Consider the following 13590-nt stretch of genomic DNA (forward strand, 5'->3'; position numbering starts at 1 on the left):
TTCTTTTGTGTTTTTTTACTTTACTGGAGGAGGGGAATACAAGATGAGGATCTCTTGAAAACATTTAATAAGTTAATAAAAAATGACAAGCAGACAGACAATGGGGCTTGTACAGAAATCTGTAAACTCTTAAGATAATGCAACTTTTCTTTTCTTTAATTCATTTTGAATAGAATCACAAACAAATGACCCAAAATTACAAACAATGAAAGTTTCAATCCATTTCAGCACATCATGTGGTACTTACTAAACATAATGGTTTGCCATCATGAACACTACATTTTTTGAACACCACTTTTTGCATGCTTGTACATTCACTGGAAATTCTGTGAATTTACTTATAGCACATTATAGTAGATCAGTTTATTCATAAACTGATGTTGAATTACATCAGAACCAATTCACAATGTACCGTAGACCGATTCTGTGACGCGCTATGTGTATTTTTGGCATGGGCAGCGCCATTAACGCGGTGTCTTAGCCGACCCCGGCTGCGCCCAGTGCCACAAATTGTCTGCTGCCCTCAACAAACCCGAATCGGTCTATATAAATGAAGTGAAACAGATGAAACATGTAAAGTACCCTCCAGAGCCAACAAAATGTCAAATTCAAAGATTTTAATAGTTCGAACAGGCCACCAGTAAAACACGTTAGTGTTAGCCCTGATTATGGACACTGCAGATTTGTCCACTTTCATCACTGATTAGTAGACATCACATGCTTGCATACTTTTTATTCCTTTCACTTGGATGGTAATTTATACACACTATTCACATTGATACCCATTTCTGAACATAAACTCTAGAAACTGATAAACAATTATTAATTCCTATTATTAAAACAAATGCATAATACTCTAGTTCAACTAAAATTTACTGTCTTTTTGCTCACTAAAGGATCTGCTTTTCTTTCTTTCTTTTTTAGTATATTACAGTCTGTCAAGTGTCAGAAAAGTCCAGGTTATGAAAATTTCATTTATTTGGCTTCCACATCGGCTTGAAAATACAAGCAGTTCCTCTTGTCCATTGTATGAGAGGGTATACAGTACCAATGCTATCATATACTATTCAACAAATTATTATTCTTGTTTGTTTTTTTACTGTACACAAAGAAATTCATGGATCCTTGTCATTTTCAGAAATTTCACAGTGCATCCACCAATATGGATCCTTTTGATTTGTGCGACAAATTATACTTTAATAGCAAACTTCTGTTGTTAGAGGAACTCTATGCAAACAGAGGGCCCAATGGAAGCTGTTGCTAAAGCAGGAATCAGTTGCTCGTATCTTCCTGTACACGTACAAACTGTAGCTCTCCAGCATCAATGAAGAAGTGTTCATCAAGCTTGCTTTCGTTTTTTTTTTCTGAATATGGCTTGCAGCAAATGCAAGTAAACTCCTTGTGCTCCCTTCACAGACACCCACACTTCATCCATTTTGTTGCCGACATGGAAAGTGACGTTCTGGGGCCGTATTCTGAGAGCTTATTAAGTGTCTGATTAGCACTTAATTACCGAATTGGTATTCTGAGAGCATGATTAAGTAGGGGATATATTAACTACCATAGCAACAAGCGTTTTGGCGGGAAGGACCTACGCGTTTGCGCGTATCAATGCGCGTGCACCTCTGAGAGGACTTAATCACAGAGTTAATTACGAATCGGTATTCTGAGGGTGTGATTAAGTATGAAAGTTAATGGAAAACTTAATGATACCTAAGAGTGTCATTAACTACTCCGATATCACGCATTACATCGTGTTTTCTCTGCCAAAACAATGCTTACCGTCTTCGGTAACCGAAGAGCGGTTGAATCTTGTTATCATAGTATCCGTAGAATTCAGAGAAAAAAAGATATATAGCCGATCTTTGAGTAATTTTGTCTTTTATGTGAGCAAAGAGGTTGAGATCTTCGCGTGCGTAGGTGAGGGGTTGTAGTCAACACCGGAGTGTGCGCACGGAGCTCTTGGGTTGTAATTACAGGGGGCGTGGAGGAGCGCGCATTGAGGGCATATTTGCGCGTGTAATCATCATTTTGGCTTCTAACAACGCGTCTGATTGGATGGAATAACAATTAGATGGGAGGGACCTAAGATAATTACAGGGGACTTAATCATACCTTAATTACGTCCTCAGAATACCGATTTTGGCTATGATTAAGGGCCTATTAACTTCACGACTTAATCACGAAGTTAATTACAGACTTAATTACGACCTCAGAATACCACCCCTGCTCGGTGATCTCCAGGGGCCCGTTGCATAAAATTATGGTAAATTTGCCATCCAATGGCAACTACCATGGTAACAATACTCAACAGCCAATCAAAATCAAGAATTCCATGGAAGTTACATTGTACCATTGGATGGCAAAGTTAACATAATTGTAACTTTTATGCAACGGGCCCCTTAACACTCACATGTCACACATGAGATAACAGGGACATCATTGCAGTGTAGAATCCAAACTATTTGCTGAAATCACATGCTTGGTGCTACAAATGTGTAATGTCCATAATGCATTGGTGATGTATTGTCTGTGACACTTTTTGATGAAGTACCAGTATGTAAATTCTCAAAATATTCTCTGGATGTGTTGTGCGATATCACATTCTAGCTTTGCATGTCCATTGAATTTAGAACAGAGTTGGACCAAAACACTAGTGTGCTATAAAGAATTGTAAATTTAAACTGTTATAGACATTACACTTTGTGCTACAAAGATTTGTAAATGTAAAATGTTATGGACATTACACTTTAATATGAAAATGAAAACAATTCAATGCTAATGACAATAATATATATATATATATATACATATACATATATATATACATGTGTATATATATATTTTGTTCGTTTGGTTTCCAGCAGGATGACGTAAGAATGAGTCCTCAGCTTCATCATAACAGTACATATTGTATAAGAATGATTTCTTGAAAGCAATTGACAATTTTTACTTAGAGGAAATACATGCAAATCACAATGAATTTAACTGCAATGTCTTATAAAACAACTTTATTTCAAGAGCTGAAAAATTCTGAATTGGGCACATTTTTTTTTTTTAATACATGTACATCATTGTATATCATTATAATGTGACCCTTCAAGAATGCTTTCCAGGATAAAACAAAGTTGTTCCTTGATTTTACATGAGTAACATCTTTCATGGAATTGCCCTAATGCAAAACACTTGAAGCAGACATGTGTAATGCATGCCATACTCAGTTATCCAAGTTATAACATGTTTTTAAAATTAATAAGTGTCCACGTCCTTTACTTCAGGTCAAACTATGACGTGAAGTGTACATATTAGATAACACCATGAACTTTGTATCATGACTATGTCTGAGATTAGGTACATTTGTAAAGTATGACCATGAAATTGTAGATAGAACATCAAATCACAAATTATCAGCTGGACATGCCTGAATAAATATCAACTTGCACGTATTACAAGGGAACCTCATTATTAAACAAGGACCTAAAAACCCACAACAATTCCCTTGTTATACAGTCAAACTTGTCTATAGTGAACACCATCTCTAGGGGCCACCTGCCATATGTGACTACTAAACACAATTCCCTCAAGAGAAAAGCCATGTAAACGACCCTGTCTATAGGGGCCACCTGTCCTACAACGACTACTATTTTTCATCTCCCTTGGGTGGCCACTTTAGACAGGTTTGACTGTATCACGTTTCTCACTGTGATCAGGGTACAAAAATAAAGAAGTGTAGCGAGTTGGGACCTGCAAAAGCACCCTGTTGTAAGAGGATTTTTGATGACCTCTTTACAACATAGGTTCCATTGTATTGTTATAATATTCACTCTGTCTGCAATAGTTGTTTTTTTCCATTGTTAGACATTCAGCATCCTGTTGACTGGAATATTTCGGTATAAGGCCAACTTTCCGTGAAACACACACACACAAGCACACACGCAATGTTATCTTGCCACTGTTCAGTACATATTGAAGACAAAGGTACTTTTACAATACAAATGGACTACAACATGTAGGTACTTCAGTATGTCATGTATGTAAGCCATGATATGATGTCTTTGGTCTAAAAAAACCCGATAAAAATCTTAATCTTTCCCATTTTACAGTTTCCCTCCTCACGGACTGTGAATTGTGACATCTATTTTCATTCTATTTGATTAGTCTTCTTAACAGAATTTTATTTATTTCAAATTAGAACCATAGCAGGAAAAAAAAGTAGTAGCACATAACAGCCAGTTTCCATGTACATGTATATGAACTCAATATACATGCAAATGCAGCCCTCCCCCTCCCCCCCCCAAAAAAAAATAAACACAACAACAAAACTTACCATTACATTTACTTACTGCAATAGCCACAGCAAAAGCAGTTGTCTTCCAGGATTTATGCTTTTTAGCCAGGATAGTTCTTTCTTTGAGCAAGTCTAATTCATGCACAGTAGTCTCTTCTGTCTGAAGGCATTACATGGTACCGTCTCACTTCAAGATTTATGAAACTCCACCCCGACTTTAACACTCCTAGGTCTAAAACTTGATTAAATACACCATCTCATTTCAATCATCAATGCACTGTTACAATGTATTCAGTTGTCAGCTCTTTGTGTGCCGTTCCTTCACAAACATAATGATCTTTGTTTCAAGATACAATGTACATGGTAGACAAAATTTCCTTTTTGATGAGTGTATGGCATGATCTGATTTAATCATTTCCTCAACCTTGCCATTCTAGGTCTCTGACGAGTATCAAGGAAGGATATATTCGGTACATGCAATACATTTCAACAGCATTTACGCTGTTTACATTTGAATAGGCCACACACCCCCCCCCCAAAAAAAACAAGGCAATCGCCAAATTGTGTCTCGCCCATTCGCGTACAAGGAATTAATATTTTTTATAACTCCCAGAAGTTAATTGACCTGCTTATGACCTTTGACGTTGTGGTGACCTTCAACACCCTAAGGGACATTTACCATCCAAGTTTGGTCACAAACGGACAAAGGGATCAAAAGTAATGAGCCATAATCGAAACGCGCCATAAAAACTTAACATTGGGCCCTAAAAATTTGTTGACCCCTTTCTGTGACCTTTGACCTTGTGATGACCTTTAACTCCCCAAGGGACATCTACCATCCAAGTTTGGTCACAAACGGACATAGGGATCAAAAGTTATGAGCCACAATCAAAACGCGCCCTAAAAACATAACATTGGGCCCTAAAAGTTTGTTGACCCCTGTCTGTGACCTTTGACCTTGTGACGACCTTCACCTCCCCATGGGACATCTTCCATCCAAGTTTGGTCACAAACGGACATAGGGATCAAAAGTTATGAGCCATAAACGAAATGCGCCCTAAAAATTTAACAGTGGGCCCTAAAAGTTTGTTGACCCCTGTCTGTAACCTTTGACCTTGTGGCTACCTTCAACTTCCCAAGAGACATCTACCATCACCCAAGTTTGATTGCCATTGTAGCAACATGTGCTGAGTTGCGTGTGATAAGAGTCTTGCAAGTAAACTTTAACGTATGACCTCAAATGACCTTTGACCTTATCATGTGACCTCTTACGGCACCATAACATGAAGGTACCCCCAGTGCATCCATCAACCAAGTTTGACTGCCATTGTAGCGACATGTGTCGAGTTACGTGTGATAAGAGAGTCTTGCAAGTAAACTTTAACGTATGACCTCAAATGACCTTTGACCTTATCCTGTGACCTCCAACGGCACCATAACATGAAGGTACCCCCAGTGCATCTATGACCCAAGTTAGGTTGTAATCCAAGCAACTTATGTGAAGTTATTTGTCAAAAGAGAGTCTTGCAGGTAAACTTTAACATAGAAAAGAGAGTCTTGCACATACTCTTTAATATATGACCTCAAATGACCTTTGGCATCATCACATGACCTCCGACAACACCATAACATGAAGATACCCCTAGTGCTTCTATCACCCAAGTGTGGCTGCCATTGCTGTAACAGTTGCCAAGTTATGCATCATAAGAGAGTCTTGCAGGTAATCTTTAACATTTGTGACGGACGACGGACGGACGCCATTTGGATCCCTTAGTCTCGCCTTCACCTCCGGTGGGCGAGACAAAAAGAACCAAAGAGAACACACTTTAACACACAACAGTATAGGCAAGCACAGTCAGATATAAATGCTTTCATAATTCTCATACAAAATGCACACTGTACCTGCTTCCTCAAGCTTTTGATGGCTCTCTGGTCTGCTTCGTGCCGATCCGTCATTTCCTCCACGTCCCTCTGCATCTTCTCCACCCTCTCGTCTGCAACATGTATGAGATCAGCCACGTACGGATCGTCCACTCCCAGGGGAATCCCAGCTGGAGAGTAATTCGCCCCTGGCACAGAGCAGTCAATGTCCATTCGCTGTCTTCTGAAGGGAATGTTCTTCTTGCGGCCACCTGTACAGTTGCAGGCATTGGTTTCAGAGAAAAGAACCAAAAAGCAAAACAAAACAGAACAAAACGAAAAGAAGAATTATATTCCAAATCTCATACACCACATAGGTCTTCATTATCAAAAGACATTCTACAGATAACAATTCTTGTTTCAGTAAACACTTCATTGGTACACAAAATATTGGTTTTACCAAGGAGGTACTAGGCTTGCCTAGTACCTCCTTGGTTTTACCTGGCAATTTTTGATGTTCAAGATGACATATGTTACAAATGTCAGCTTCAACTGCCTGCACATTTCATGGCTGAGAGACAGAATTGCCGGTTAATCCTTATGACCCTGCACACATATATAACAAACTTGTTTTATCTCTGCTTTTCAAAATATCAAGAACGTCGGCATGTCAGACAAAATATTGCATCATAAACACAAATAAGTGGGGCCCAATATCTCACTACAGAAATTGGGACTGCAATAAAGAGAGGTATTAAGTGCATTGTCATTGTAACGAAGGACTACGTACATCTGACGGAATCACAACCTTGGATATATTATAGTGATAACTTGTAAACGGCCAATAAAATCCAACTGGAATGTTTTTGATCAGTGTTTCCTTCTGGGGAATCATGACTTGCCATTTCTTGAGGGTCTAAATGAAAAGTCAACACTTTTATCAGATGCACTTTTACAAGATGAGAAAAATGGCTCAGAAGTGAATCTTTTTAAAACACAGCAAAGCACAAATATAATGCATGCACTTGAACCTCCAGTGACTGTTTATAATTGTTTTTTGTTTGCTTTGTTTTGTTTTGTTTTTTAAAGCCAAACTCTATAGTGCTTACATTTTAACAAACACAGATAACCAGTACTCCCTGTGCTTCTTTGTTGCATGATAACAAGCAAACCTAAACATATTGCCCGGTATCTAACCAATTATCTGATCAGGTATACACATGATTGGCTATTACTCTATACACTGCATGATTTGCATTAATTCACATGGATGAAGGGAAATTTGTTGATCAATTGCAACATAAAGTTCATGCAAGAATAACGGAAATTTGAATATTGACCACTTTTTGTCGCCACGATCACATACTAACCTGGCGTCTGTACCACAGCATGGAAGTTCTTTTCCTGTAGATGGGCGATGCGGTCATTGCGTGACTTGCAGTCTCTTTCTAAGGCACGTACCTTGTGCACATATTGCGAGTTGAGGAAGCGCAGGTCTGCATTTTCATGCTCCAGTTTACGAATGGTGCTCTTTATAAGAGTGAGAAGCAAAGTATAGGGTAGACAGATTTGGCATCATTACTTGAAGATTACACATATCTATTAACTTTGAATAATTACTTGAAGAGTTTGTTCGCAAAAACCGATAAGTCCATTTTTGAAGATTTTTAAGTACGGTCTCTGTCATAAAGTACAAAATAATACCTTTTAAATGATATATTGGTCACTATATATAAAGGTACATTTTTGAAGTTATGGTCAAAAGAAGCAAAAATTTTCTAATTATTCTCTTATTTTTCTTGACCTTTAATCGCAAATATCTCCATTTGGCAAATATGGACTTATCGGTTTTTGCGAACAAACTCTTCACTTCTTGGTAACTGCATGGTTTCAGTTCCAAAGGCTGGATGTTAAAAAGAATACATACAAATTGTACATAAAGGACCCCCCCTCAAAAAAACAAAACAAACAAACAAACAAACAAAAAACAACAACAACAACGACAAACTTATTTCACCTCCTTTTCCCTGTTGTCTTAATTAGCGTACCTTATTCTTGAGTCTTTCCTGTGGTTAAACTTTTAGAACTTACGAGAATCTACCAAGCTACACTACCAACAACCTTTTTGACACAAGCGAACCCCTGCATTTGGAAAGAATTACCCAGCTACATTGTATGATCACCTTGAGGTCTTTCGAAGTTGAATCCAGTTCATCCTTCAGGCGAATGAGTTGTACATGAAGATCGTTACTTTCCTTCATCAGTTTGGCATTTTCACTTCGATAGGGTTCAATCTGCTCCTCCCAGCTACCTTTCTCTTTCACTGTCTTGCCAGCCTGGGATGAGAACAGAGCAGACATAAAAATTTCTGGAAAACCCCAACATTGTGATAATCTCTGCCTTCTATCTCTCTCTCTCTCAAACACAAAAATGGTATGCATTCACACAAACATATTGTGCATACAAACCAGTAATAAATGAGGAGCGATGCACAAAATATAAAGCCAGCAGATGCTAATGTTGGCTAGCAAAGAATTCTTAGATTTTAATTACTCTGTGGTCCAGTATACAAATAATGACTGCTATGAGGGGCACAGTTAAAATTATGGGCCCAAGGTGATGTGAAAACCGTATATGCCCGAAGCGAAGCTGAGGGCATGGTTATGGTTTTCACATCACCGAGAACCTACATAATTTTAACTGTACCCCGAATATCAAGCAGTCATTATTTGTTTTATATACCGAAAATATAGATTCCGAAATATAGATACCGAAAATATAGATTCTAGTCTCTTTTACAGCACTCGTAATCATAGACAGAAAGATCCGTCTGTCCGGAGGACTCTTTTATATTTTGCCATTAACGCTGTCGTACGGAGGGGATCCGTGAAGCCAGACGTAGTCTCCGCGGAACATTCCCCGACGGACAGATACAGACTGATCTTTCGGTCAATCGTAATCAGTGCTGATCGACAGCGCGGCGGTCGTATCATTGGTGCGTACATGAGTGATCATCTATGTGTACAGTGTACGCGAGGTTCGACTTTCTCCAAACCAGTCCGCTAGTCTCTTTTACAGCTTGCGCATCGAATGCGCGGCGGTCGTATCATTGGTGCGTACATTATGAGCGATCTATGTGTACAGGGTCGCGACTGTCTCCAAACCTATTTACTAACTGTGCCCGGGCCCCGGTCACAGTAACACAAAAACAGGGCACAGCTATTTTCATGACTCCCCTTTTAACCAATCAGATGAGAGGATTCTAGAAATGAGGTATATAATATACAAATAATGACTGCTATGAGGGGCACAGTTAAAAATTATGGGCCCAAGGTGATGTGAAAACCGTAACCATGCCCGAAGCGAAGCTGAGGGCATGGTTATTGTTTTCACATCACCGAGGGCCTACATAATTTTAACTGTGCCCCGAATATCAAGCAGTCATTATTTGTTTTATGTAAATACCAAAAATATAGATTCTAGTCTCTTTTACAGCACTCGTAATCAATGCTGATCAACAGCGCGGCGGTCGTATCATTGGTACGTACATGAATGATCATCTCTGTGTACATAGTGTACGGGGTTGCGACTGTCTCCAAACCAGTCCGCTAGTCTCTTTTACAGCACGCTGATCGAATGCGCGGCGGTCGTATCATTGGTGCGTACATATGAGCGATCTATGTGTACGGGGTCGCGACTGTCTCCAAACCTATTTATTAACTGTGCCCGGGCCCCGGTCACAGTAACTCAAAAATAAGGCACAGCTATTTTCATGACTCCCCTTTTAACCAATCAGATGAGAGGATTCTAGAAATGGGGTACCGTTAGTGCACCAGTTTTCGACAGGACCCAGATTTGCGACACCCAGCAGATAATTCTTATTAAATTTTATACTCAATACAAACGTCTGACTTCAACAATCAACCAAGTTATCAATCACATATCTAGTCTTATATAAACACCGTTTGTCACTTGTCATCATAATCCGACGACAGAATATTTAGGAGAAAAGCAACACAGTGTCAGCAGAAATTTTGATGTCGGCCATTTTTAGGGGTTCAAACAATATGACGCATTTCGTAAACATCGCCGTAAAATGAAATTCACCCATGCCGGTTATCCTACTTTAGTATCAGTTTGTTTGCCAAATCCTGATGTTTGATTTCATAATCGTCTTTAATAATTATATGGCTGAATTCGTGATAAATGGGCAAACTTGTAGAAAGAGTTGGCTTTGAGAATGTGGCACCAGATTTCGACATTCCCATATTAAGACACGTTATAGAGGAAACAACAAGTTCTTGCGCCGGTACTTTGCTGGTTTGCGTCCACAATGCAGTGTACGCATACTGTACGTGCCATGTGATTTATGCGTGATGCGCGCTGTGATTTTGTCGAAAAATGATGCTGGGTGTCAAAATCTGATGTCAGCGACGGCGTGACGGAAATCGCTAAAATTGAATAATAATTGTTTTGGATATAAACTCCAAATTTTATTGTCCAAGAATGGAAATTCTTTTTGCCCAATTGATCGTGGGCCCGGCAGCCACTGAGCAGCGCCAGATAGACGTTGCTCTAACCTTTCCAACTGTTGAACGGCAAACAAGGTAGCAGCAACTCCCATCTTTTAACGTCTTTTGGTATGACGCGGCCGGGGTTTGAACCCACGACCTCCCGATTGTGAGGGCAGCCGCTCTACTCACTGAGCCAACACATTGGTTATGTTAACACGAGTGCATTCAAATTGGAATTCGTTCAAGGCATATTATTATTGGCCTTTGTAGCTTAACTTCATATTGAAATTCCGAGGTAAAACGGTGCAGTATTGATGGTAAACAAGGAAATGTGCTAAAGTGTCGAAAACCGGTATCCTTACTGTATATAATAATAGATAATACATTTGGTCAAGGTATAAAACAAAGTTTGTGGAATGACCAGGTTTGTAATAAAATTTGATTCAAAAAACAGATGCCACCCACTTGTCTTGAGATGTCCGACAGTTTATCAATCAGAATTAGCAGAGTAACAGCCATACTAATTTGACTTTTAAATTGACTGTTGAATAAATGTACTACATTTAATTCTGTGTAATTCTTTCCCAATGCCCCAATTGACTCATGGAAGGCAATAGTGATACACTTCGGGCAAAAACATCGATACTGATCTACAGGCTCTTTACCTTCAGAGAATAATCACAACCTATCCTATGTGCAATACCTTGCCTCTTGGCACAGTATTTACATTATCAAGGGGAAAGGATAGAAACACATGGCACCCCCTCAAGAAGCATAATCATCTGAAAAGCAAAAGTAACAGATTGATGGAATTTTGGAGAAATTCAGATCCATAGCTCACAGGGTCCGCCTCACCTGTAACTTGGCCTTTTTGAGGCTCTCTGTGGTGTGAATGAGATCATTGAACAGTCTCTCCACAAGGGGCACGGACTCGATCCCCAGGGCCTGCCTGTATCCCAGCTGGTCCAGACGCTTCCGGAGAGCTGTGTACTTCCTTTCTGGTACACCTGCCATTGTGTGTTAGCTAGGCCCTCCTCATGGGTAGCTTACATACTGTGAGCTGGTCATCTGAGCAAAAATGCAACCAGTATACATATTTTAGATATGACTGAACTATCATCTACTGGACAGAATCAGGTAAGACTTGCCAAGACCACTTTGCAGTTCATCATACATCAGAACAATTTTTATATTTGTAGATTTCTTTGCCTCAAACACTTTGTAAAAACTGATTCTAATTCACAAGATTACCTGTGCAGTTCACAGTAATACGGTACTTACACTTGTTTATAAATTAGATTTTTGACTCATATTCAATCAATGCATGTACTGTATACTTTGCTGTTGTGAAGAATTGAAATACAGTAAATATTTGCTGCACCAACTTTTCAAGTTTGACTGTGATCAAGTATATGCAATTCTATAGTGGACCCTTAATTGGTCTGGATTTCACAACGCTGATCATTAACACGTTTCTTGAACAGGCCTACATCATAACACGGTACAATTCATATACAAGTGATAGGGTCTTAAGGGGCCGCGGAACGTTTTTCAGTGTTGGGGGGGGGGGGGGAGTCAAGGTCAAGCCCCCCCCCCCCATTCCGCGGCCCCTGGTCTACATAGTCTAGACAGATTCTAGTGTACAAAAAAGTGACTACATATTGCAACTGTACATCTCACACAATTATTAGCACAATTAAGACTCACGTAAATGATAATCAAACAATAATAATAATAATAAATAGAGAGACTCTGAAAGCACTCATTCTAGTATTCTGCCTATAAAAAGATACACTAATGTCTCACTCCAGTGACGGAATTTTCAAGAACCTCCCCTACGGCCCACAAAAAAACCCCAAACAAACAGAAAGTAAAAATGAATAAACAAATGTGTCGTGTCCCAAAAATAGTCAATTGCCGCCAAGATTTACCCACCCACAGGTACATTCTCTAGACTCTTTGCAGGTGTGGACTATTTTAAATGCAGAAATGTCAAACTCCCCAATGTTACAGTGAAGGGGAATGGGAACACTCCCACACAGGCATCATGCTCTTCTCCCCCCCCCCCCCCCCCCCCCCATCTATACGTCCACCACCACCACCACAACCGTCGCTTTCACCTTGAATAGACTTCGATTGATCCTCAGCTCATTTTAATTTTGGTCGCTTGCTTCAATTCCTCACACACACAGTGTCTCACAAGTCACAACCAGCTCTCACGGCTGACAGCTCTGTACCTTGTCATCGACGATCATAATTTTGTTACATACAAGTAACACCCCTACTAAATGATAGAAGGTATAAAGCACAGCCCAGTCGCTGTAACCGTGCACAGTCACGGCGTCTGGTCGGGCTACACAAACCCCATATAGGCCCTACATTATAAACAGCTGGCTGGCTTTGCGGTCCCTGTATTCATGTGCGGATATGCGGTGTGCATAATGTATAACGTAGCCTGCGAGTGTTTATCGCGTTTCATCGTGTTCATGAACTGCTTAGTGTGCGATCAGGCAACATGACATACAGGTACAGCTCTATAAACATAACTATAAGCAGTACTCTATTGACTCGATTATTTAATTCTGCCTTTCGAGGCAGCCTTAATAAGCTGATTCTAACTTACTTTAGTGACATTGGACAAGGTATGGCTGAAAATGGAACATCCCTTACACCGTAGGCGTAATACAGTAGATTCGAATCGTCCGCCATTTACAAACGAGGAACCGGAAGCGCTTGAGGTTGTCAATTTTTTTGCAACAGCTCAAGAGCTCTATAAAGTGCGCCATCTAGAGGTACGGACAATTGAGGAATCTCCCGGTTGACATTTTGCATGAGGGTCGTGAGTTTTGGGCTTTTATTTTCCATCTCTCCCTCTCTCTCTCTTTGAAGAAGAGCAGCACAAAAAAGAAGATTGATTATAATTAGAGT

The 13590-nt window shown here is 39.7% G+C and overlaps 1 protein-coding gene across 1 annotated transcript in view; it reads right to left on the reverse strand.

Moving 5' to 3' along the window:
• The window catches only part of LOC139733018 (centrosomal protein of 135 kDa-like), a 66206-nt gene extending 52843 nt beyond the window's left edge, over positions 1-13363 (reverse strand). Inside the window, exons 1-5 of the mRNA XM_071643861.1 lie at positions 13286-13363; positions 11518-11730; positions 8332-8484; positions 7519-7678; positions 6191-6420 (exon numbers count right to left, since the gene is read on the reverse strand). Of these exons, the coding sequence (XP_071499962.1) occupies positions 6191-6420; positions 7519-7678; positions 8332-8484; positions 11518-11676 (702 nt within the window). The 5' untranslated portion in view covers positions 11677-11730; positions 13286-13363. The remainder of the gene's footprint in view (positions 1-6190; positions 6421-7518; positions 7679-8331; positions 8485-11517; positions 11731-13285) is intronic.
• Positions 13364-13590: the final 227 nt, after the last annotated feature.

The sequence above is a fragment of the Diadema antillarum genome, unplaced genomic scaffold (assembly GCF_040938485.1).
Source record: "Diadema antillarum isolate AM-2024a unplaced genomic scaffold, OU_Dant_1.0 seq00000460_RagTag, whole genome shotgun sequence".
NCBI lineage: Eukaryota > Metazoa > Echinodermata > Echinoidea > Diadematoida > Diadematidae > Diadema > Diadema antillarum.